This window comes from Schistocerca americana, chromosome 8 (assembly GCF_021461395.2).
Source record: "Schistocerca americana isolate TAMUIC-IGC-003095 chromosome 8, iqSchAmer2.1, whole genome shotgun sequence".
Classification (NCBI taxonomy): Eukaryota; Metazoa; Arthropoda; class Insecta; order Orthoptera; family Acrididae; genus Schistocerca; species Schistocerca americana.
Genome location: NC_060126.1, coordinates 191,878,824 through 191,905,321, shown reverse-complemented (window position 1 = coordinate 191,905,321; position 26,498 = coordinate 191,878,824). Strand labels below are relative to the sequence as shown.

At 41.0% G+C, this 26,498-nt stretch overlaps 1 protein-coding gene and 1 pseudogene across 1 annotated transcript in view; both read right to left on the bottom strand.

Moving 5' to 3' along the window:
- Window positions 1-26,498, bottom strand: part of LOC124544817 (general transcriptional corepressor CYC8) — a 92,465-nt gene that overhangs the window by 10,189 nt on the left and 55,778 nt on the right. Inside the window, exon 4 of the mRNA XM_047123508.1 lies at window positions 14,315-14,479. Coding sequence (XP_046979464.1) covers window positions 14,315-14,479 — 165 coding nt within the window. The remainder of the gene's footprint in view (window positions 1-14,314; window positions 14,480-26,498) is intronic.
- Window positions 14,785-14,902, bottom strand: LOC124546125 (annotated as a pseudogene).

The window sequence follows — 26,498 nt, the reverse complement described above, 5'->3', positions numbered from 1 at the left end:
ATTGGTTTTGTAGGTTTTATAGTTGCTGGGGGACTTAATTAATTAACTGTATTTACGAAAATTTTCTTACATTGTTCTAAGCAGTCAGATTGCGTAATAATACTAGTCAGGGCCAACCGATTACGAGACGTTACGTAATCGGACAGACTAAAACAAAAAATATTTTCAATCTTGCATTTAAATAAGCCCCCATGCACGTGGCGACCGCTGCTTCGGATCGTCCCTTGGATTCTTCTGATTGTGAAAATTGTAGACTGTAGTATTGTTGTAGTAATTTGTAGTTTAGTAATTGTAGGTTATATTGCATGTGTAGATTTGGTAATTGGCATTCTTCTAATGATATTTTTTTCTCAGAATTTAAATTATTGCCTTGTATACGCGTTTGACAAATTAGTGCAATTATTTCAATTGTTCGATTGATCGTGTCTGAGGGAGACATTTCATGTGAATAGTATTGTTGGAGATAAAGAGTCATTGTGTGTAATTTTCGTACAGTGACGAATCTTTCGTATGTTTTGTAAATGATTACGCGATCAATGAAAAAGGCAAAAATGATGAATGGTGAGAATGACGAAATTGTTCACATGGCGAACTCGCCAACAGAGGAAAACAGTATGGTGGATAATGAGGTGGAAAACAATGTGATAAGTCGGGAAAATAGTCCGGAACCATTTCAAAATTTTTCTCAATCAGAAAATTCACAGAATACGAGATCAACGATAGAAGATTCTGAAGTAGTATCGAACACAGATAGCGTTACAGCTATGACGAAGGAAACTGGTTTTGCGGGAAATGTTAGGGGCGAAAATAATTTTGAAACAGTTACCATGGGGCAGTTGATGAGTGCTATATTAAAAATGGAAACACGAATGGAAACTTTGGGATCTGAATTAAAAAATGACATGGGAACTTTACGGGCTGAATTAAAAACTGATATAGGAACAATGGAAACACGGATGGGAACAATGGAAACTCGGTTAGGATCTGAATTTAAAACAGAGATGGGAACTTTGGAAACACGGATAGATTCACGAATAGGGACATGTTTCAAAAATATGAAAGATGAATTAAAGAAAGAAATCAGGGAAGAAGTACAACCGATTCTGAATTCTCACAATAATAGATTAATTGCAGTAGAAATCAGACAAAGGGAACAGGATAGAGAACAGGAAGAAAGAGATCGCGTGATAGTACAGAAATTTTCAGAGTTAAATTTACAACGTGCAAAGGATAAGGAAGAAATATTTGAGAGAATCGAGGAATCCGTACCAAATGACAGATTAAATAACCTAACACAACAGTATGAACAGTTAGCTACCAAATGTGACAATACTGAAACCCGAGTCGCGACACTTACGGAAGACGTAAATAAACAGAAAGAACAATTAGGTGACTTATCTGAAAGAGTTGAGGAAATTTCAGATAAACTGACAAATCTTAGTTTACATGGGGACAGAGATTCGGATGATACAGCTCCATTACCATTTGCAGAAACCGAAGAGTATCAGAACATAAATAAGCATGTTGAAAATCAGGGAAAATTTAATGAACGTGTGAAAAGGGAATTTGAGGCATTACGGAAGCAAGTCAAGCAGATCGAAGGCGAAATTGTAAGAAAAGATAGCAGAAGAAATTTAGAATCACAGGTAGCAGAGGGGTTTGAAGAAAATAATTTGTTTCATTTACGGGATGCAACAAGAGAGCGCCAGGCGCGCGAACTTTACAATAATCGACATTCGGACTGGGACAGACGCGGTAGGTCTTTGTCGCCACGAGGCGAAAACTTTGACTATAAACACTTTTTGACTGTCCGGAAATTTAAGATCTTCCGCAATTCTAAGAATGACATACATCCATGTGCATGGTTAGATCAATTTATGTACGCACTTCCACCAAATTGGCCACTAAGTCACAAACTAGAATTTATGTGTGGATATTTAGAAAACGAACCGCCGACGCGGATGCGCGCACTCATTAGAGATTGTAATAATCTAAATGATTTTTATCATGCATTTCTATCGGCATATTGGTCCGAAAACACGCAAGACAGAGTCAAACACAGTCTTATTATGCAGCGTAATTTCAAACAGTCTGGGTTCCGCACGCCGGCAGAGTACTTTGAAGACATGATTCGAAAGAATCAGTTCCTTTCCAACCCTTACAGCCCGACTGAATTAATTCGCATTTGTTTAACTAAGCTGCCACAATCCATAAGACAAATTGCTTTAGCCGGAAGATGTAAAGACGACATTGAGACTTTTAAGACTTTGTTGCAAGAACTCGAGTATGACAACGATGATGGGACTTCCTGTAATTTTTTCAGTAACAGTAATTACAATAGATTTTCAGAGAAAAGGGATAGTGATCGGAACGGACGTTATATGGGTAATGTGGAGAATGACAGACGTAACAGACAGGACAATAGATACCAGCCCTATGACAATAACAGACGTTCTAACAGAAATTACACAGACAACTATAACAACGGTAATTCGTATCGGAATGATCAATCATACGGAAACAGTAATCGGTATTATCAAGACAGAAATTATTCAAACAGTAATAGAAACTCTTACTACAGAAACAATCAGGGTAGTAGATACAACAATAATTTCAGAAGTGACAGTCGAAATTACACAAGAAGTAGTTATGCAGACAGACAGGAAAATAGAAATTTTAATAACAGACACAACCCAGAATTCGCATCTAACAGACAGGAGGGACCTAATTGGCATCCTCCACGTGACAGAACTTCTGAGAGACAAGTGCAAATCGTAGAAATTGATCCGCGAAATGACGGGAATAATCAAAGACGTGACGCAAACAATCGACAATGACTTGCAGCTTCGGCTTCTGGCAGCAATATAGACGGTTCAGAAAGTAATGACAATACGACTTTACACTACGTACGCCTGGAAGACATGAGAGACATTTTGCTAGACGAAAAGGAAAATAATGTAGACGCATTTTTACATCCTGTTATTGAAGTATGTGTGGGTAAGAATAAGTTCACTGCAGTATTAGATTCTGGGAGCCCATTGAATGTCATTAGTGAATCAGTTTTTCGTATATGTGTAAGAACTATTGCTTGTCCTGTGTTACCTATTTCTAAAACTACAATTCGAGGTGCGATTTCTGGAAAAAGTGTGGAAGTCAGACAACAGACCAATTTAAATTTCGTTTGTCAAGGATACGAATTTTCTGCCAATTTTATTATTGTTCCATTACTCAGTACACAAATTATATTAGGTATGGAGTTTCTTAACGCACATAAGGCAATTTTGAACTTTAAAGAAGGAAGTGTGAATTTGACTGTTGCCGGAATGCCGAAATGTTTGAAATTTTTCGAGTGTTTAACAAGATCTGAACCAGATGCAAAATGTTTAAGGTTTCTTACTTCTGATGTTTTCGTTGAGCATTATGACGACAATGTGTTTATTCATGATAATGACAATAGATACAGAGACGCGATGGATGATATAATTAATAGCGAAGAATTAATTGATGAAAAGGTTAAGAAAGCTGAAGTGCCAGATGACGTTGCAAGAGAAGAGCTGCACTACATTTTGACTTCACATGCTACAGTGTTTAGTCATCACACAGGAACTATACAAGGCCTACAATATTTATTTAAAGTAAAAGAACACACACCATTTCGGGGAAAAACGTACGCTATTCCTTTGGCTTACAGAGACAAGGTTAAGAATGAACTTCAATACATGTTAGATCAGGGCATTATTGAGCCTGCAGTCAGTCCTTATACTAGCCCATTACACGTTGTTCTTAAAAAGGATGGGTCAATTCGTTTGGTTCTGGATTCCAGACAGATAAATAACATCATCATTCCTGAAACTGACCGCCCACAAAATTTAGATGAACTTCTTCAACATTTCCATGGAATTAAAGTCTTATCCACGATTGATATGCGCGCAAGTTTTTGGCAAATAGAACTCCACCCTGATTGTAGAAAATACACCGCCTTTTTAGCCTTTGGTAACTGTTACCAATTTCGGAAATTACCGTTTGGACTTACAGTATCTTCAGCAGCATTCATTCGTAGCCTAAATGAAATTTTACCTGTTTATCTTCGTGACAATATTACTTCTTATGTTGACGACATTCTTATTGCTAAACGTTCTTGGAGTGAGCACAACAAAATTTTGGATTCATTATTACGTATTTTTGCACGAGTTGGCATGACAGTGAACTTGGAAAAATCTGAATTTGGTCGTTCTCAGGTGAAATTTCTCGGTCACATTATTTCTACAGAAGGTATTCTTCCTGATCCAGAAAAATTAGACGCTATTCGTAATTATGCTGTTCCTACTACAAAACGTGATGTTCGTAGTTTCCTTGGTGTCTGTAATTTTCTTCGACGCTTTGTCAGATTGGACGATTTGGCCACACCTCGTTTATGTGAACTATCTGGAAAGAAATCTAATTGGCTTTGGGATGAGGAAGCTCAGTCAGAATTTGAACAGCTTCGTGATGCTTTAGTTGCTGCTCCACTTCTTTCACATCCGGATTTATCTAAAGAATTTTGTTTGGCGACGGACTCATCATACAAGGGCCTAGGGGCACACTTATTTCAAGAGATAGAAGAAAACGGCGTTGTAGTCCAGAAAACTATTGCATTTGGAAGTCGTGTTCTTTCTAAATCAGAAAAGAATTATTCGATTACGGAACTTGAAGCTTTGGCTGTTGTTTGGGCTTTCACAAAATTTCGCACATTTTTGTTTGGCAGACATACTAAGGTTTACACCGATCATCGAGCTCTGGAATTTCTTATGTCAACAAAATTAACTCATGGCAGATTGTCACGATGGGCGTTGTACCTACAGGAATTTGACTTTAGTATTGTTTACATACAGGGTTCTTCTAATATTGTTGCCGATGCTTTATCACGTGCACCTATGGGTTTGAAACAAAGTGCTGAAGAGGACTGCAAGGAAAACAATTATTGTTTGATGTATATTCAAGGTGTTGCGTTTGAGAACTTTATTTCGTCTTCGCTCCAGGACATCGCTAAGGAGCAAAATAAGGATCCGATCTGGAAGGACATCAAGGAGAAGTGGAGGAGAAAGGAAAGCGTGGCGATTAGACAGCATTATCTAGTTCGCAATGACATTCTTTTTAAACGAAAATCCGTCGACAACTTTGTTTGGTTAGTTTGTATTCCTGATGAGTGGGTCAATAAATTGATTTGGTATACGCATTTCAGTTATGCACACTTTGGTCCCCGAAAATGCTTTCACAAATTACGAGAAAATTGTTACTTCAGTAATATGGAAAAACGTATTCGATCTGTTCTTGCCAAATGCAAATTATGTCAAAGGGCTAAGCCTCCAACGATTTCTCACAGAGCACCGTTGTTTCCCATCATTCCAGCGAAATTAAAGGAGATGGCTGCAGTCGATTTGTTCGGTCCAGTGGTTCGTTCTATTAATGGTTTTGCGTACATTTTCGTAGCAGTGGAACTGACATCAAAATATGTGTGTTTTACACCTTTACGCAAAGCAACAGCTCGTTCAGTATCTAACGCTTTTATCAAACATTTTCTTAAAGAAGTTGGTCATGTTGATAAGGTTATATCAGATAATGGATCACAGTTTCGTTCTAAAATTTGGCTTCGTACTCTACAGCGTCGTAAAATTAAACCAATCTTCATTTCACTCTTTCACCCTCAATCTAACGCTTCAGAGAGATGGATGAAGGAAATCAATAAATTGTGCCGTCTTTATTGTCATCAGAATCACAGAACTTGGGATCAGTATCTTCATATTTTTCAAAACATTCTGAATGAACTTCCTAATGACTCAACTTCTTTACCGCCTCTACTGACATTAAAAAATAAAGCACCGACAAATCGCATTTCTGAAATCGTTCCTTTTCCGCCTTCACGGAAACTGCGGCATTCTGAAGTTGTTAACCTGGCTCTACAAAATATTGCATCTGCGGCTGCTAGAAGAGAGAAATCAGCTAAACGTCCTGGTCGTTCAAAAATCTTGTCAGTTGGTCAAAAGGTATTAATTAAGTCCCACCGTTTGTCTCACAAAGGAAAAGGCTTGTGTCGCAAATTTTTTCTGCTTTATAACGGTCCATATAGAATTCGTAAAATTATTCATGATAACACTGTCGAAGTAGAAACTCTTAAATCACAACGCTCTAAAGGAATACATCATATATCAAATGTTAAAATTTTTGTGGAATGACATACTTGTGAGAAATCAACAGCTAGATGTAAACATGCGGAGAGTACAAGGATACCGCGCTGTGTTTTGGCGGCGGCACATACTCAAAGCAATAGTGAAGTCTGCGCGCCGCACAAGGCAGTCGTTGACCGCAAACAATAGCTTCCTACGTCACGCGCCTACAGCTGATCGAGCGCTCAGTGCGAATGCACTGACAGACGTAAACAAATACACAGTCTAATTTCTCCGACTAAATTCTGTATAAAGCTATAAGGACTTGTTGAATTGTGTTATTAACATTCAGTATTTTCCAGGATACGGTTGTGTAAAATATTTGAGAACTTCAGGTAAATTCTGTGTGTCTCCGACGTTAAGAGGACCTGCTATCGAGAAATTTTCAGGAAGAATGTAATTTCGAAGAAGAAACTAATTAACTAAAAAAAGGTAACTATTAATTGAGTTCATTTTTCAGGTAACATATTTCCACTTAGGTACGTACTTTAGACGTAATTTGCTGCTCGCGATTACGTGATGTGCTACTTTCATGTTCTATGAATTTACTTGTGAAGCGACGTGCTTGCGTACGTTAACTGATTTTGACAATGATTATTAATGAACTGGGTTGTAACTTGCGTATATTATGCATCACTTGGCTGCACTGCTTTTTCACTGATGTCATATTTTTTAATTATGTGCCTGCTGTGCTTATTTATTTAAATTATAATTGTCATCTGATTAATTGTGCTGACTGTGGATATGTATGTAAGTTATACTTTGTGATTTATCTGCTTGCGCCTCCATGTTTGCTTATTAAGATGACATATGAACATTTATTTGCTTAGGCTGATATGATGCTAATGACTTGTTTATTACGTAAGATATATGTTTACTGCTATGCGTATGGATTACATAATTACACATTTCTGTTTTGTTGCCATAACTGCTCTTTAATTTAGTATATAGAAATGCTGATATAAGGTGTACAAACATAGAGTTTAGGTCACACTACTGTATTAATTATAGATTGTTTGCTTGGCAGAGCCTCGTTGTAAGAATTGTGCTGCATCCACTTGCTGACATTCTGTTATCTACTGGTATATTTACGCGCTATTGCATGTTTTGCTTACGCTCAGTGCCTTACATTTTTAAGATAAGAAAATTAACTGCTATAATTCGACGAACGACATTAGTACAAGAAAGTCATAGAAGTCACATGAGCTGAGGTTTTATGGAAGCTGTATAAATTTATGCTAATAGGAAGGAGGCTAACGACATGACAGACCGAAACTAGGTTTAGACCATTAACAATTATTACACTGCATTTTTCGTGAGCAATTGAAATAGGAAGTGACACTTGACACAAAAAATACTCCACATGTTTGCTTCTGCTATGATTCTTGAAGTGGTGTACACACTGTGAAACATTATGATTATTCACACTCCGTAATCGTACTTAATTACTGAGAGTTATTCGAACTAAGTCTGTTAGAGGTCAGGTATGCATTTCTTTTATTTAATGATGGACAAGGAACCAAAATGTATCTTATAATTTATAATGAGTAGAAAATTTGGGTCAGATGGATTACACAGAGTTGTGTGTTGACAGTGTGTCTTCGGATTGTATGGGATGCTGAATTGAAGTTGCATTAGGATTTTATCTGTACTTGTTCGAGGAGACTGACTAGAGGAAAGAGTTGTTATGGAAGTGTAATGATATTGGTGCTGAGGTTTATATGTAGCGACGTATTATTGAGGTATTGAGAGTATGTGAAGTAGATGATTATTGGAGTTTTTGTGGACAAGAGGTAAGGTAAATGATATTGATGATAAGACGTATTGAAGAGGTATTATTGAGGTATTATTGAGATTATGTGATGCAGATGATTATTGGAGTTTTGGTGTATAAGAGGTAAAGTAAGTGAGGAGCATATTTTTTTTGTTGGTCTTATGGAACAAGGAGGATGAAGATAGCAGACTAGAACACTAAAGTAGAAGGAAGATAGTCTATACACACACTTTGTTAAATAACTAAGCAGTATATACTTTTTTTTGAAGAGAGGAAGTAATTGCATATCTTGGCTCACTGACAGTTGTTCAACAACAGTACATTTGATCTGGCTTGGCAAACATTCGTCTTGACATGATGACTATGACGTTGACTAACTATTATTGACTATTATACATTGCTGCCAGTACTACTAGTTGATACACATGATGAACATCAGATTTTGACAGAATTACATTTACACAGTTAACACTATTCAGTTACACAGTAGTACTTAATGTGGATGAGAGATGAGTGAGTGTGTTCTGTGTGTTTTCCTTTACTAATCCTAACCACCTGTCTTCTAAATATTATTTTATTGGTTTGTAGTGGCTTGCACTGACACCCATGAATATTATAGGTTTACTGGTATTTGTGTATTGTAATAGTTAATAGGACAATTATCTGACATCATTTGTGTGTTTGTTATGATTTGTATGTTACTGTAAAAGCATTTGTATGTGCATTCAAACTATTGTTCATGCCTGAACTGTCTGATTAGTGAAGATAAATATTCTGAACTGTTACCTGCACTTTTCAACATGATGTGTGACATTTGGTCGTGTTTAATTACTGCTGATAAACTGTGTGATCAGTGATTATAAAAAAAAAAAAAAATATGGACTGTTACCTGTACCTTTTCTACATGATTGGTGCCACTAGGACATGTTTAATTTCTGCTCATAAACTCTGATGAACAGTGTGATCAGTGCTAGTGAATTTTATCGAACTGCTTCTGCTGAGAGAGGTGACTTTTTGCTGTCTGCACCTACTCAACATTGCTGGGTGCCTCTGATGGACTGCTTCTACTGAAATAATGTCACTTGTTGCTGTCTGCACCTGCTCAACATTGCCGGGTGCAACTGATGGACTACTCCTACTGAAATGGTGTCACTTGTTGGTGTCTGCACCTGCACTCAACATTGCTGGGTGCAACTGATGAACTGTTTCTACTGAAATGAAGTCACTTGTTGCTGTTTGCACCTGCTCAACATTGCTGGGTGCAACTGATGAACTGTTTTTACTGAAATGAAGTCACTTGTTGCTGTCTGCACCTACTCAACATTGCTGGGTGCCTCTGATGGACTGCTTCTACTGAAATGATGTCACTTGTTGGTGTCTGCACCTACTCAACATTGCTGGGTGCCTCTGATGGACTGCTTCTACTGAACTAATGTGACTTGTTGCTGTGTGTACCTCTTGAACTTTACTGAGTGCCACTGTTAGAACTGTTTCTACTGAAATGATGTTACTTTTTGCTGTCTGCACCTACTCAACATTGCTGGGTGCCACAGATGGACTGTTTTTACTGAAATGGTATCACTTGTTGGTGTCTGCACCTGCTCTCAACATTGCTGGGTGCAACTGGTGAACTGCTTTTACTGAAATGAAGTCACTTGTTGGCGTCTGCACCTGCTTAACATTGCTGGGTGCATCTGATGGATTGCTTCTACTGAACTAATGTGACTTGTTGCTGGGTGTACCTGCTAAACTTTACTGGGTGCAACTGATGGACTGCTTTTACTGAAAAGATGTTACCTGTTGGTGTTCTTTTTTGTATAAACTAATCATTGAAAGCATTTTATGTGAACATTTGTATAAACTGATTTTTTGTATATTGTGTAGACTATTATGTAAAGCCACATGTATGAAAAGAAGGTGTATTGCTTACTGTATTTCATATATTAGGTTAGTGAAAGGTCAGTGCAAAGCCAAAATTTTAATTAATTATGTGATATTTAGGTATTAATATTATCTTTTATTTTTGTCTGTATTTTTCTGGACGAATTTGGTGGTATTTTCACCACCAATGCTGGCAAAAATACCATCAAATTCTGGCCTGTGGAGGAGGGGCATATGAAAGGTGGCTACACTGTGCCACTGCGCCAGAGATTGCGCCAAAGAGTACTATTAAGCCGCCTCCACAGTGGTTGTCGAGAGTTCATGGCAGTCAGTGCTTGTCGTGTCGTGAAGTCGGATCGAGATGTTGTAGTAAAGAGTGTTGTTCCATGTTTTATGCAGTTATTTGGATGGGAGAGATAGCAGATGTTGTTGTAATGATCAGAGTGCATTTCGTGAATATATATGAAGGTAAAAACCACAATGTTCTTTTATTATTTGTGTATCTGAAATAATGCGTCACTACAGGTTCAGTCAACAAAGCATCTGGCTTGTGTTCTTGTATTAGAGTGAATTCTGGTTTTCTTGCGTAATTATAGTTTTTCTAAATTTCTTTTGTCACGTCAGTATAATTGGTATTTAAGAATTCTTGTCTTGTTGGAGAAGAACCGTGCCAGATGTGGACGTTGAGTCACACTCCCACATACAGAACAGTTACTTTTGTGCTTATTGGTTTTGTAGGTTTTATAGTTGCTGGGGGACTTAATTAATTAACTGTATTTACGAAAATTTTCTTACATTGTTCTAAGCAGTCAGATTGCGTAATAATACTAGTCAGGCCAACCGATTACGAGACGTTACGTAATCGGACAGACTAAAACAAAAAATATTTTCAATCTTGCATTTAAATAAGCCCCCATGCAACGTTGCTACCGAATACGGCTAAAAGTTAAATGAATGTATAAAGTACCAAATATGTGAAGTACCAACTTCTCTTACCCAATGTCTTAATACTTTCAAGACATTGGGTAAGAAAAGGGATCTATGGAAGACCCATACCGGAAGAGAAAAAGTTAGTGGGGCATTTTCCAAGATATATAGGAACTGCATCCACGATAGGCATCCAGGAATAGCTAATTTGGAGATGGAAGGTTTGGCAGAGGAAAAAGCAGTAGACAAACAGCGAGACGAAAATATGCAAAACAGGCAATAGAAGATGTTGGACGTAACAGGTACGCGTATAAGTAAAATTGGCACAAGGTAGGAGAAGATGGAACATAACATCAGACAAGTCGAAAGACTGATAACTGAATAACAAAAAGCTACGGTTAGTAGATGATGCAACCGTTTACTTAAGGAACAACAGCACATAAGTTTCCCGAAAGGCTGTATAAGCAGGCTATTGTCAACAGCGAAACATAGAAATACTCCCTGCTGAGACAGCTATAATATTATGTGTTCAGTATTTTCGGAAATCGTAGTGACGGGCCAGTAAATGGACTGAAGACTTGTCACCCATGCCCCATTTGCCGGAGTGACACAGTTCTCTCCGTCCTATACAACAGCTTATACTTTTCCACCAGGCGCCGAGGCAAATGGTAGTGTGCTCATGCTGGAACAGGTATACTAGGCGTTCCGAGAAGCCACACAGGGACAGCTTATGTGAAATGTTTTCCTCACTCATGAGGGTGTCTTCCGGATTAAAATCCGACATAAAGAAAGAAGGATGTCGTTAAGTCACAAACACCTGTAGGCACTTGAGTGAATCAGACACACAGCTGTTACAAGCAAGCAGTTTATTGTTAGGCGGCTGCTTTCTTGACAACCCAGGAATGTAGACAAGCACTTGAAGCAATTCGCAGGGGAGATCGCAGCCGGCACTTGTTCCTGCCACAGCAAGTAAGTGTCACACGCCACTCGCCGCAATTTCTGAAATTTTCACCCTGCACGAATGCTGGGAGAGGCATGCTCAAGAAACTTTGGTCAGTTGCTGAACAGGACCACAAATTTAGCGTACCAAAGTCAAATCTGGTACGGCGAAAAATTCAGCGTCCTACATGAGAGACTGAGGGATACGAGTAACAAAACTACGAAACAGAAACAGGTAGAGTAGATTCTTTCAGGCAGTTGGTAGTCAGGCAGAAGCACAGTGAAGAGACAGTTATGTAGATTTTCAATCACTATCAGTCACTGTCAAATCGTAAAACATGCATGCATTCATGCAGTCATATCGTTAAACATGCACTTTGCGGTGACAACAGTCATGACATAGCGAACATAAACCGATGGCGTAGTACCGTGTGCACAACGTATGGACGGGCATTTCATCGTCGGAGGTGTCTTTTGTACTCATTTCAGTTATGTGAAAATAATTAGGGAATTCAGTATTCCGAGATCCACAGTCTCAAGAATGTGCCATGCCAATTTTTAGGAATTACCTCTCACCACAGTAGCCGACGGCCTACACTTCGAAGAGCAGCGTCGTTTGAGTAGAATCATCAATGTTACCGGAAAAGCAACACTGAGTTAAATAAGCACTAAAGTCAATGTGGGACGTATGACGAAGGTATCCGGTAGGACAGTGCGGCGATCTCTGGCCTTAATGAGCTATGGCAGCAGACGATCGACGCGTGTGTCTTTGCTAATACCATGACATCGCCTGCAACGCCTTTCCTGGGTTCGTGATCATGTTGCTTGGATCCTAGACGACTGGAAAACAGTGCCCTGGTCAGATGAGTCTCTATTACAGTTCATAAGAGCGAATGAGTTCTAGTGTGGCGCAGAGGCCACGAAGCCATGGACCCATATTGTCAACAAGGAACTGTGCAAGCTAGTGATGACTCCACAATGACGTGGGCTGTGATTCGTGGAATGGACTGGATCCTATGGTCTAACAGAAGCGATCACTCACTGGTAATTATTATGTTTGGCTACTGGAGAGCATATACAATCATTCATGGACTTCATGTTGCCAAACAACGATGGGATTTTTGTGGGAAACACAGTTGTTCGCGAATGGTTTGAAGAACATTTTAGGCAATTCGAGAGAATGTTTTTGCCACCCAGATCACCCGGCACTGATCCCATCTAGCATTTATGGGACATAATCGAGAGGTCAGTTCGAGCACCAAATCCTGCCCCAGCAACACTTTCGTAATTATAGACGGTTACAGAGTCAGCATGAGGATCCTTTACCAACTCATCACATCGCTGCCTCTCCTTACTCGTACCGCTCTTCCAGACAACCTACACCATTCAAAAACTCCAACAATCCTTTGGTTTCCCGTGTAATTTCCAATCCCCATACGCTGTCGCACCACTGCCTACGCGTCCCACCATTTTTAAACTTATACGCCGTCTCTTACAAACTTCAACCATCTCCCCCTCCCAGATCATGATCTTCGCCCCGACTTTATTCATTCTACTAACTTTAAATCTACCCCACCGGTTCCACTTCATTAGGGCTACCTCCCCCTCTCAACCTCATATTTTCTCCCTTCCTTTTTGCCCTTCCACCCTTCTTTCCCCACCCGATTTTACCTCTTCAGGTTTTAGCTTCACCAATATCTACTTCCTCCCCCTCCCCCCCCTCCGTCTTGTATCGAAACTGTCACTTCTATCCCAGTGTTGCATCCTTACCTCACCACCCTCAACGATTCATCGATCCATCTCTTTCCCTTCAACAACGGAGTACATATCCCAGGGTAGGGGGTAGGTCCTTCCTGTTTTAGGGCCAGTGAAGCGCTTCTTTTGGACGTCAGTGTTTTGTACCATGTTCCAAAAGTCTTTAAAGGTTCTCTTATTGTGTTTCGTTTTTGCCTTTTACTATTATTGTTGTTAACTAAAAGTGAAAGAAATTATATCTCTTATATATAAAAACACCCATTTTAATTTTCCCTTTACAATTTTTGAAATCTATTGTAAATATCTCACCGTCCTGTTAGTGTTTTTTCTTCTCATTCAGTTTTCTTGGCAATTGGCTGAAGAGCGGCTTGACTGTACGGCTGCCCATGTTGGGCAAGAGTGGATGAAAGAACAACAAAGGAGAAAAAAGCTGGAGTATCAGTCTTTCGGCTCTCTCTGAAGGTGGCTGAACGATATACAGCCGAAATATTAGAAGAAGAGGCGGAATTTGTGCACCTGCAGCGCAGAAATTTAATGTAGCAATAATTGCACCACCCAAACACGAAGGTGTACACTCCATCTTAACGACTGGAACTACTCCAAACATCAGGTGAAACGTAGCAATCAACGTCGCTTAATAACTCTGTGACCGTGGTCCTTTCCTCGCTTAACTGAGTTAATTATTAAGACCAGAACTTGTGTTACACTAGCGTCTGCTAGTTTTATTTTTGAGCGTATGTATCTGAAGTAGAGCGTTGTGTGGAAGTCAGTCATGGGCGTAATGTCCAGCCCGCCGTGCGCGGGCTGCTGGTGTTTACACAAAAGCGAAGCTCACCTCCAGTGGGTCGGCGGTGTACTTGACGGTGCGGATGAAGCCGTCAGAGTCGACGACGCTGTAGCTGCCGGAGATCTTGTCGCCCTCACGCTGCTCCTTGCGGTTCTGGTAGTTGGTGAACTGGTCGTCACGCACGTCGAACGCGAACTGGTACTGCGGGTTTGGCTGCGACAGACATACACACAAACTGTTAGTTCTCGGCCAGCGCTTAGTCAAAAGCAAACATTGGTCGCTAGTGTGCAACTAATCTACACTGCTAAAACTCCTCCCGAACAGGCCATGCAGGCCCAAAGGTACCGACTGGACGCCGCGTCATCCTCAGACCACAGGCGTCACTGGATGCGGATATGGAGGGGCAAGTGGTCAGCACACCGCTCTCCCGGCCGTATGTCAGTTTACGAGACCGGAGCCGCTACTTCTCAATCAAGTAGCTCCTCAGTTTGCCTCACAAGGGCTGAGTGCACCCCGCTTGCCAACAGCGCTAGCCAGACCGGATGGTCACCCATCCAAGTGCTAGCCCAGCCCGACAGCGCTTAACTTCGGTGGTCTGACGGGAACCGGTGTTACCACTGAGGCAAGGCCGTTGCCAATCTACACAGCTACCCAAGGTATTTAGCTTCCACGGATAATCCACACTTCCAGAACATGCACGGTATCCCAGGAGGAATGGACAGTATTCGGTGATACGACAGGAACGCTTTCTTGAAACAAAAAATTCCATATGGACATATCTCCTACACTGAATGGCTTCCACTGTGCATTGTTATTTATTTGCTGTATTATCCACCACATTGTCAGGTTTACACAGTACAACAGTTAGTAAAAATTACAACATGCGTCTTACAAAGTATCAACTGAAAAATACGTATTTTTAACACATTGACGTCTAGGGATTTTCGTACACGTCCCTCAACAGCTGTTGTACAGTTCACAATAAAGGCTCGAATATCCAACGCTCAGCTTCACTGCCTTTGTGCACTATAGGGAGAACATGTTGTGTTCTGAGTGCCTTTTCAAGTTGCCTATCGAACGCAGCAGCGTCCACAATGCAACCAAGCAGTTCATATAGCGTATTTACATATTGTTTGTGCAGCTCAGACTTATCGAAATTCATAGGGAAAAACATAATAGCGTATGTTCTGGCGATCTTGGTGGCCAGTTAATTATACTAACACGACCAATCCAGCGAGTAGGGTAAGTGCAGTAGTGGTGTTCCTTCACCCGGCTGGTAAAAATATGTAGCGGCTCCATTGTGCTGTAAGTTTACTGCAGTCTCTATAACACTAGCTTGTTATACGTCACTAGCCCGTGGTACGTCACTCTTCCCCAACAACTGAACATTTAGTCCTGTCACGGGAAAAGCCACGTATAACACTAGCCTACTGTGGCATAACCTAATGTTACCCTCTGGGATGATTTACAGTTTCGGCCTCGCGTGTGTCTAATGGACGAAAGTATCGGACTAATTTTGAAGACAGTGCAATTAATTGAAAAAACTAAACAGCCTTTAAACTTTGGGGTTTAATGAAAGCAAATTTTGTATACGAATGAAAAAGAAAAATGAACGGTCGCCAGTCCAATTAGGCACATGAATTTGGGCACATACGTTTAAAAAATTAAATATTAGTTATTGAAATTACTTCCATTAATATTCCCCTTTGTATAATACATAGGATACAAACGGACGCAGGGCACTCAGAGCCATGTGTAGCAGTAGTTACCAGTTATACACATAGTAGTAATCATATAAAGCAAAATCGTACCAAACTTACACTAATAAGAGCTACACTCAATATTGTTACTTGGATCATTACTGAAATATTCCTGTAGGAAGTGCAGAACTAAAATTGGGCAGGAGGGACTTCTGACATAACTAAAACATAAATACCACAATTGAAATAAATCACACTGCTTATACTCCCATTTATAGAAATATATCAGATTTCCTTAGTAGCAATAATATTCCAATTATCTTCCTAATATGAGAAGAATTTGGTGGGGACCCATAAACTGATATTGTCACTAGTCAAACTCTATGGTTATTTCAGCAACAAAATTCATTTCAACTAAATTTAATTCTTAACTTCACTTGTAATAATTTATGGTTTTACTATTTTTAAGGCAAATTATTCAACACTGATGCCCAATTAAGTACAAAAAATCGTTCATGATAATAATCAAAGCTAATTTAACTTTCAAATGATTATACCTTATTTGCCTTCTTTCATCACCTGTGAAGCAGGTATTTTTGACAGCAACATTTACACAGTCTGGCACTGAATTTATGCACATTTAATACACAGAAATAATAACTAGTTTGTTTGAAACAGGACACTTAGTTTTCTCAACACTTTGGAGTGGACCTGCACAGGTTCATGATTAGGATAAAGATACGGTTCTAAGCACAGGTTTATAGCACTTGGATTATTATTAAATCACTCACACAAATTAACTGGTCCATGTTCTGACACTCATCTGTATGCATGAAGTTGGTGAAGCAGTAGCGAAGTAGTGGTAGCAAGCGACGTGGCTGCAAACTGTTCTCACGGCTCTTAATGTTTGAATGCTCTTTACAATTTCTTCTTAGCGACAGGTTTTTAACCTGTTAGAGCCATTCCTCATTGCCGAGAGTACCACACCACAGACAATTCCACATCCGAGGAAACATTCATTGCAAAAAGGCTTCCAAATGCCTTCCTTGGCACCCTCGATGTGTACTGTGCAGCGGCTAGCCACTGATTGCGTGCCGTTCCCACCAAGGAGCCGCCCAGTCCGACCGCTAAAACCATCTTTTACATCGCTCCAAGCCACTTCCGTTACGGAGGGAGTACCCTACATCTTTTACGTTATACAATACAAGTGTCCTAAGCATGAACTAGCTTCCAGTACGGAATGATTTCTTTATAAAGATAAATATATTATAAAATTTCATTACTTTATACATTATTTACTTTTTTCCCTACATACATTACAAACTTTAAATTTCCAGTTACAAATCAATGACCTTAAGTAACGAAGAACAAACACTTCATAATCACAGATACACAGTTACATAATATAAACCTACTTCTAATCGATATAGGTGTTACATCTAATGGCTAAAGGAACGTCCTCAAGGTGTTCAGTAAACGAATTTTCTAAAAAGTGTGAGTAATCCCATCACGCCATTTCATCTTCTAAAATGGCTCCACCTAGCAATATGTGTACCTTAAAAATTGGTCTATCACTCGAAACCATTCGCAATAGGACAAATATAAAGGAGAATTTTTTTGCTTCAAATGTGCGTTCCTATCATATCTCTGAATATTCACCGTTCCTCCTGGGACATCCTGTAATTGTCACTCTAAAATAGATTTATCGAAAACTTCAAAAACAGCTCTGTCCGTGGAACACGATATAAACTGAATTAACGCCACCGATAAAAAATAAACATAAAAATCAAAACAGCGTTTTCTGCCAAACAATGAAGTTGTACAAAAAATTGTTCAAAGAGATTACCAAGAAAAACATGTTTAAAAAGGTATTTAAAACGAGCTGTTTAGCAATACATTCTGCACAGAGAAGAATAAAAAAATTGGTAAAATTGTAACGTAAGTAAATAATAATAATAATAATAATAATAATAGACGTAGTAATGGTAATAATAACAATAGATTTCTGTTATTTCACACCACAGTTAGGCAATCTACCATTTTTATCGTTTCTGCAGTGTGTAATACTAACACTTTATCCTTTTATTGACCATAACATCTTACTCATTAAGGCGAGAGATGCTGACTCTACTTTGCAGCAAATAAGCATATATCCCGACATAAGCAAATAGCCCAACATTTTTCTATCGGAATATATTTATTCCTAAAAGTTGGATTTGGTTATAATATCAGTCAACATTTCTTTCACATGTACTATTTTTCCACATAGTAGCCTTCATGTTCTACAGCCTTAGGCGATCATTGTGTAAGAGCACATATTCCAGTTGGCAAAAGCTATTGTCCTCTGCTCTTAGCCAGGTTTTCTCTGTAAGAATTACGCTGTCATCATTTCATAAGTGTCTAATACGTAGGGAATCTGATAGTGATCGAAGCAGATGGAAGTCAGATGGCGCCAGGTGTAAATTATAGGGTGGCTGAGTCAATGATGCCTGAAACAATTTGGCGATGTGTTTCCGGGTTTGAAGCATGTGGGCGTACCGTGTCGTGCTGGAGGAAGGTTTCTTTTTAATTCTTGGCAGACCTGTCGGACAAAGTTTTTCACTTGATCAGAGTCTTCACAGAACCCTCTAAATTAATGGTTACTCCTTTTGGCAATACATTCATGAGAATGTCACCATCACATTCCCGAAAGACTGGCATCTTGATTTTGTTAGCAGAGGCAGCTACCTCGAATTTCTCCCTTTTTTGTGACTCCTGGTGATGTTTCTCCAGTGATCATTTTTTCGTTTCCAGCTATACGATATGTCAAGAAGGATATCACCATTGGCCTCAAATAACTCCAACTGTTCATACCATAAGTAGAATTAACACATAAAGCAAACAGTATGAAATGCAGATGCCAGACTGAGAGTCGTATAAAGAATGTTAAGGAAATGTAACTCACCCACGAAAGAAATGGCATACAAGGCACCTATTCCGCGGATTCTTGATTATTGTTCATCTATTTGCAATTCTTGCTGAACAGGACTCGATAGAAGAGTTAGAGAAGATCTAACGAAGAGCGATGCGTTTCGTCACAAGACTGTTTAGTCGGCATGACAGCGTTATGGAGATGTTCAATAGACTACAGTGGCAGACGTTACAAGAGAGGCACTGTGCATCATGGAGAAGTTAAAAATTGAAAGTTCGAGGGAGAACTTTCCGGGAAAAAGCCGAACAACATATTACTTACTCCCATGTACATCTCGCGAAATGACCACGACGAGATAATTTGCGAAATTGGAGCCAATACAGAGGCTTACCGACAATCATTCTTCCCACGCGTCATTCGTGAGTGGAACGGGAAAAGGGAGATCAGTTAGTGGTACCAAAAGTACCCTCTACCACACTGGCTTGCGGAGTATGATGAGAATGTCCCACAAATCTGTATATTGCACGATTCGACCAGCCGGCCGTATGGGGACCCACAACGAGGCCCTTCTCAAACTCTCTCACGTGTTGATGACGCGAGTACGCCGCATCTCACAGTGGTTGCTCAACATCTGACGCTGTTGAGGCCCCTATATACCCTACTAGGTCCGGTGACAACACTAAACACGAAGAACACGAAACACGAACAGCAGTAAAGTCATCGTGAGCGATCAACGTGTCACAGAGAACTGCAACCCTAAACATTTACATACCTTCCAATAGAGTGTGCGTGTACGACGTTATGTTGGAATCCGGCAGTGCCTTCCCCGTGCCTTACTTGTTTGTCAGGCAGTGTGTATAAACGCCCGTAGAAATTGTTATGTGTTATTTATTGAACGACCCTAATATAAATGGTTCTGGTGAAATTGCTTCCAACGTTTCTGTTTTGTGCTTTACATGTTAACTCTTTCTACCACCATCTCCACATGTAGGGGTTAAGTGGTATCAGAACTGTCACGCATCATCAGGCCAATGACGACGAAAACTTTGGATTCGGCTCTGTAATAATTTCAGATTGTGTTTGTATGGCGCCTCCTTTACACCCGCACCCCGCGCCTAAAGAAGCTATACGTGTTTTATTCCAATAGTCTTAATTACTCCAGGCACTCAAGAGCTATGCTTACAATGCACCGCTTGTCCCATCCATTCTCCATCGGTACCTCTATGTTAACAGCCTCTTTAAGTTATTTGTACGCAAAAACACTCCCCCGCCAAGCCCCCCCCCCTTCCCCAACCACACATGTACACACACCGACACACGCATCACTGTTTCTGGGGATGAGGGTAGGAAAGTTGGGATGTTGCGGGTGTAAACTGACAAATTTATCGAAAATTATTTTATTGTTACATCCACACTTACTTATCTCGTTGGGCTGATAACATGCTGCAGGAGAAAAGTGATCTCTCGTAAAAAAAAGTGCAAAGCTAAGCGAATACGAAGTAATATAATCGACATTTTGGAATATATTATATCCTTGGTTATGAAGACAGCTGTGCTGAAATATTGCACTCCGTTTTAAAAGAGATCATTTTTCTCTTACAGGATAATATTCTTTAACTGCGTGCGCTGAGGCACAGGTTTAATATATCTTGCATCCTGCATCGTCACACTCATCTATAAACAGTTGCAGCTGTAAACGAATTGTTGGAAGTACATTGTCTAGTCACATTATTACGATTCTATCAGGAATCCGATGCCAATAGAATGTGACGAGATTGGCGAAATACGTGTGCTGAACTCTTGTAAGCACATTGCTCAATGGGGAAGAAAGCGACTTACTTGACGCGAAGCTCTAGGGCTACCGGAGTCAGTGTTTTCAAAAAGCACCGTTTATCTTCTGGTAACGACAGTACGTTGATGAGAAAGGTGAAAAGTTGCTCGGGAGTATCTAAACTGGCCTCCTCGCCATTGGCAGTGCTGTACTTTAAGTATGACATTTTCATTTTCGTAGAATGGATGAACGTCTGCGTGTTAGGCAAGAAAAGTCAGAACCTTCGAAGCCATTTCTGAAGCAGCACACGGAGCTGAAGAAATCAAGGTGGCCTCGGAAATATTTTCTTGGCTTGTGTAGCTGACCTATGTGGAAGTGATTCGTGACGATTAGGTTACGAATGAATCCTCAGGTATCACGTTCATCCACAGAGCTGAGCATTTCAACAAAGAAATATGCCTTACGAAAGGGCTAGAAGTATATATAAATTTGTATGAGACCTTGTCGACTACTTGACGTACTGATTTTGCTCCGGAATTTCGTGGAATGCATTCTAGTTATAATACACTGAAGAACCAAAGAAACTGGTACAGGCATGCGCATTCAGATACAGAGATATGTAAACAGGCCGAATACGGCGCTACGGTCGGCAACGCCTATATAAGACAAGGAGTGTCTGGTGCAGTTCTTATATCGGTTACTGCTGCTACAATGGCAGGTTAACAAGATTTAAGTGAGTTTGAACGTGGTGTTATAGTAGGCGCACGAGTGATGGGACACAGCATCTCCGAGGTAGCGATGAAGTGGGGATTTTCCCGTACGACCATTTCACGAGTGTATATCAGGAATCCGGTAAAACATCAAATATCCGACATCGCTGCGGCCGAAAAAAATCCTGCAAGAACGGAATCAACAACGACTGAAGAGAATCCTTGAACGTGACAGAAATGCAACCCCTCCACAAATTGCTGCAGATTTAAATGCTGTGCCATCAACAAGTGTCAGCTTGAGAACCATTCAACAAAACATCATCGATATGGGCTTTCGGAACCGAAGGTCCACTCGCGCACCCTTGATGACTTCATTATACAAAGCTTTACGTCTCGCCTAGGCCCATCAGCACCCACAATGGACTGTTGATGAGTGGAAACACGTTATTTGATCGGACGAGTCTCCTTTCAAATTGAATGAAGAATGTGGACGTGTGAGGTTATGGAGACAACCTTATGAATTAATGGACCCTGCATATCAGCAGGGGACTGTTCAAGCTGTTGAAGGCTCTATAATGGTGTGGGGCGTGTGTAGTTTAAGTGATATGGGACCAGTGATACGTGTAGATACGACTGACAAGTGACACGTACGTAAGCATCCTGTCTGATCCATTGTGCATTCCGACGGACTTGGGCAATTCCACCAGGACAATGCAACACCCCACACGTCTAGAAATGCTACAGAGGGTCTCCAGGAACACTCTTCTGAGTTTAACCACTTCCGCTGGCCACCCAAATCCCCAGATATCAACATTATTGAGCATATTTGGGATGCCTTGTAACGTGCTGTTCTGAAGAGATTATTACCCTCTCGTACTCTTACGGATTTAGTACAGCTCTGCAGGATTCATGGTGTCATTTCCCTCCAACAATACTTCAGACATTAGTCGAGTCCATGCCACGTCGTGTCGCGGCACGTCTGTGTGCTCGCGGGGCTGTACACAATATTAAGCAAGTTTACCAGTTTCTTTGGCTCTTCAGTCTCCATGTACTGGTCTGGATGTGTGTGCTACAAACAGCTGTTTCTCAGGATATTAAGAGGTACTCACAGCTCGAGAGTGTGTGATGGCAGCGGTCGGTGTAGTGGAAAGCAGCAGACGGCAGCATTTGCTCATTATCGCCACAGCTTCCGGCTCAGTAGTTACTGAAATTTATGTCACGCAACTGAGACAGCGTTCAGAATCGAGCAGAAAACAGGTCCAGAGCCTTTCTCTGAACCAGTTGGCCCGATGGACGGTGAAAAGGTGCGTATTTTGCAAGCGGGTGCGGCACGTGCTTCCGGAACAGGTGTGGGGACAGAAAGGCGGCAAGGCTCGGGTCGGCCCAGCGGCGAAAGTCGCCCGGCGACGGCGAAAGCCGCTACCTGGCGTGGGCGTGGCCGCTCCTGCGGGAACCTGTACCCCGCAACCTGCCCGTCCAGCCGGCTGCGGCAGCCTACTTGTCTGACGCTCCGTCACTTCTGCTGTGTAATGAGCCGACGTAAACAGTCATAATCACCAATTACACTGGTGGGCAAAACTTAAGGACGAAAGTAACTTTCACAAGATATATCACTGCCAAGTAACATATCTCGATGAAACTTGGGCCATACATAGAAAGAATTGCTACAGTATTGTAAAGGAGGCAATCGATAAATTATGCAATGAGACGAACACAAATGGTACTCTTATTCAGAGACGATGAAGTCACCGCGATTCATGAAGCTCCCTTGGATATTGCAAAAGGTGAGACATTGTTCTTAAGAGTGTGTGAACACCACAGATGGTTATGAACGCTCGGTAACGTGGCCACATGCTGACCAAAATGTTGGTAAGGAGCTATTCGGCTAGGGTGTTACATTACTCCTCCAGCGCGGTTGAAAACTACTTGATGACTGTTGATTCGTGTGGAATGCTGCCGTATGTCTACCCAACGCTTCCCATACTTGCTCGATGGGATGTTAGTAAGGGGGGGGGGGGGGGGAAGACCAATGTATTCGCCGAATATCCTCTCGATCCTAGGGCTCCTCTAGTTGCGTTGTTCGATGCGACCGTGCATTGTCATCCATAAAAATTATGTCTGAGCCGAACGCCCTTCTGAAAAGACACGCTTGGGGAGTACTGGGTCACAATAACGTTGACCGACGAATATACCGTGTTCAAAGATTCGGAGTCAGTATGTCCGTGGAACATTATATTTCCCCATCTGTAAGACCTGGACCACCAAAACCATCTCACTCGACAATGTCGGACATACTCTCGTATGGCGAGGGTAGGCACACGTAATGCACCGGGGAACGTTGTCGACAATGATCGTTTTGATGGTCTATACATCCTAGTGTCGAGAGGCATAATGCTGCAGACCTGCAGATCTTTGAATATGGTAGTCACTGGTCGTTAATGTGACTCTGTACTGCTTCCCCACGTGCATCTTTTCATGAGTCCATTCGGTTAAGACTTCATTTTCATGGAAGACAGTGTGCGACCAGATCGAAAACGCAAATGCAGCAGCTCTTGGAGCGAATGGATATGCGGCGAATGGACTGATCTACCCTTCCCCCCGACTTACGAGGTGCGACAATAAAGTAAGGAGACTGATTTCCTTTGCAAGATGTGACAACCCTGCAGGCTTGTGTAGGCACAATATCTTTGACTTTGGTCTACAAGCTACTTCTAGTCTAAGCGGCACATCGATGCAACTGCTCAATGGTGAGTTGTGCTGTAATAAGTTAACACGTGTTTGCGTCCCTCGTCACGGAAATGGAACCGCATAATATTACGCGACGGTATGCCATTTCTTTTTGCGTTAAATTGGGTGAAAACGAGATGACAACTTACGATAAACTTCAGAAGGCTTTTGGAGAGGAGGTTATGTCAAGAGCTCAAGTTTTTCGTTGGCGTAAAAGGTTTAGTGAAGGCAGAACGAACGTTGAAGATGAAGAATGCAGCGGATGATCATCACCCTCACGGACGGATGTCAACTTGGCCAGGGTGAGTGAACTCGTACGATCTGATCGAAGATTATCCGTGAAAATGATTGCAGAAGAACTGAACATCAATCGAGAAATGGTTCATCTAATAATAACTGAAGATCTTGGTGTGAGAAAGATTTGTGCGAAAATGTCCCCAAAAATCTCACACCACAACAGTGAGAAACACGGAAAAATGTGGCAATCGATCTGTTAGAGCAATCGGAAATCAATCCAGAATTGTTGAGTCGTGTTATCACTGGTGATGATAGTTGGTTTTTTCAGTACGATCCAGAAACAAAACGCCAAAGTTCGCAAGCGTGCTCAAAGGGATCACGCAGACCAAAAAATGCTCGCATGTCAAAGTCGAAAGTGGTGCATTCTTGCGTCCTTCTTTGATTTCAAGAGAATTGTTCATAAAGAGTGGTTGCTTCCTCGACAAACAGTTAACCAAAATTACTACAAAGAAATTTTAGAGAGACTTCGTAAATGAGTTCTACATGTCCGTGCCAACATTGCTGATAATTGGATTCTGCATCACGATAATGCGCCATCCCATACTGCTCTATCACTACAGCAATTTTTAACCTCAAAACAAATTTCAGTACTACCACAGCCAACTTATTCACCAGATATCGCTCCGTGCGACTTTTTTCTATTTCCAAGAGTCCAAACGGCCGTCAAGGGACACCATTTTCAAACAACACAGGATGTCCAAAAAGCTGTGACAAGGGTCTTGGAGGTTATTACAGAAGATGAGTTCCAGAAATGTTACCATCAATGGCAGAAGCGCTGGAAAAAGTATGTGCAATCAGAAGGGAAATACTTTGAAGGAGGCAACACTAAACTTGACTAAAACGGTAAGTAACATTCTTTTTCACATCAGTCTCATTACTTTATTGTCGCACCTCGTAAATGCCATCGAGCAGGTATGGGATGAGGGATGTGTTGGGGAGAAGTATTGCGGCACGTCCGCGTGAACCAACCACCTCCAGAATTGTCAACCTCTCTACCACAAGAACTCCAGCATGGGACCAAGTTATCAAAGTGTACTGCGGTCCGTGGTGATCACTCAGTCCAAGGGGCCATCATAAATCGCGGTGACTTCAGTATAAGTATTGTCATTTGTGTTCGTCTCACAGCGTATTTCTTTCAGTTACCCTTTGTACTATTGCAGCAGTTCTTTGTACTCACGGACCAAGTTTCATCGGGCTAAAACACGTGACATATCACACGAAAGTTACTTGCGTCGTTATGTTTTGCACACCTCGTACTTCATTACTGGTAAATACAAACGTTATGGAGATGTCTGGTAGATGCAGTGGTAATTCATCGAAGAATTTTTGAATTTTAGGAAATAGTGTATTCCCATCCAAGTTAAGGAAAGTTAATTGCTCGATGCCTGTAGTTTCTTACGAAACCCTGTAACGTTTCGTGCAAGACCGATTGAATTGGCTTGATTAAAATGGTTCAGATGGCTCTAAGCACTATGGGACGTAACATCTGAGGTCATCAGTCCCCTAGACTTAGAACTACTTAAACCTGACTAACCTAAGGGCATCACACACATCCATGCCCGAGGCAGGATTCGAACCTGCGACCGTAGCAGCAGCGCAGTTCCGGACTGAAGTGGCTTGATTACATACACACTATTCCTGAAGCCGAAGCCATGTTAAGTGATGGCTAGTGAAATTAGCAACAACACCATTGCTCTTGACTGAAAAACAGCTCTGACAGCATGAAATAATGTTGATTATCCATAGTTGCGTTACCTATTTCGTATTTGCTTTGTAGAAGACTAACCATTAGTAATTAATGGTGTCCCGAAAAGAGAGAGAGAGAGAGAGAGAGAGAAAGAGAGGCATGAAACAGCGATGGCCGTAATTGGCAAATTATTTCTGTTCTAGAATATCATAACCTCTTGCGTCAGTAATTTATTTTTCTTTCCGTAAAGGCGTGAAATGGCATTACTCGCCGTAATTTGTAGACGTACTGTATGTATGAATGCTGCAAATGGAAGAGGTTGAGGCCTGACTGCCACGTCCGCGTGTCCTGGGCTAAGTCAAAAACCTTTCCAAACACGTACATGACACTGTTTATTCCGTCCGTATGTGAGATACGGATATTAAGCTC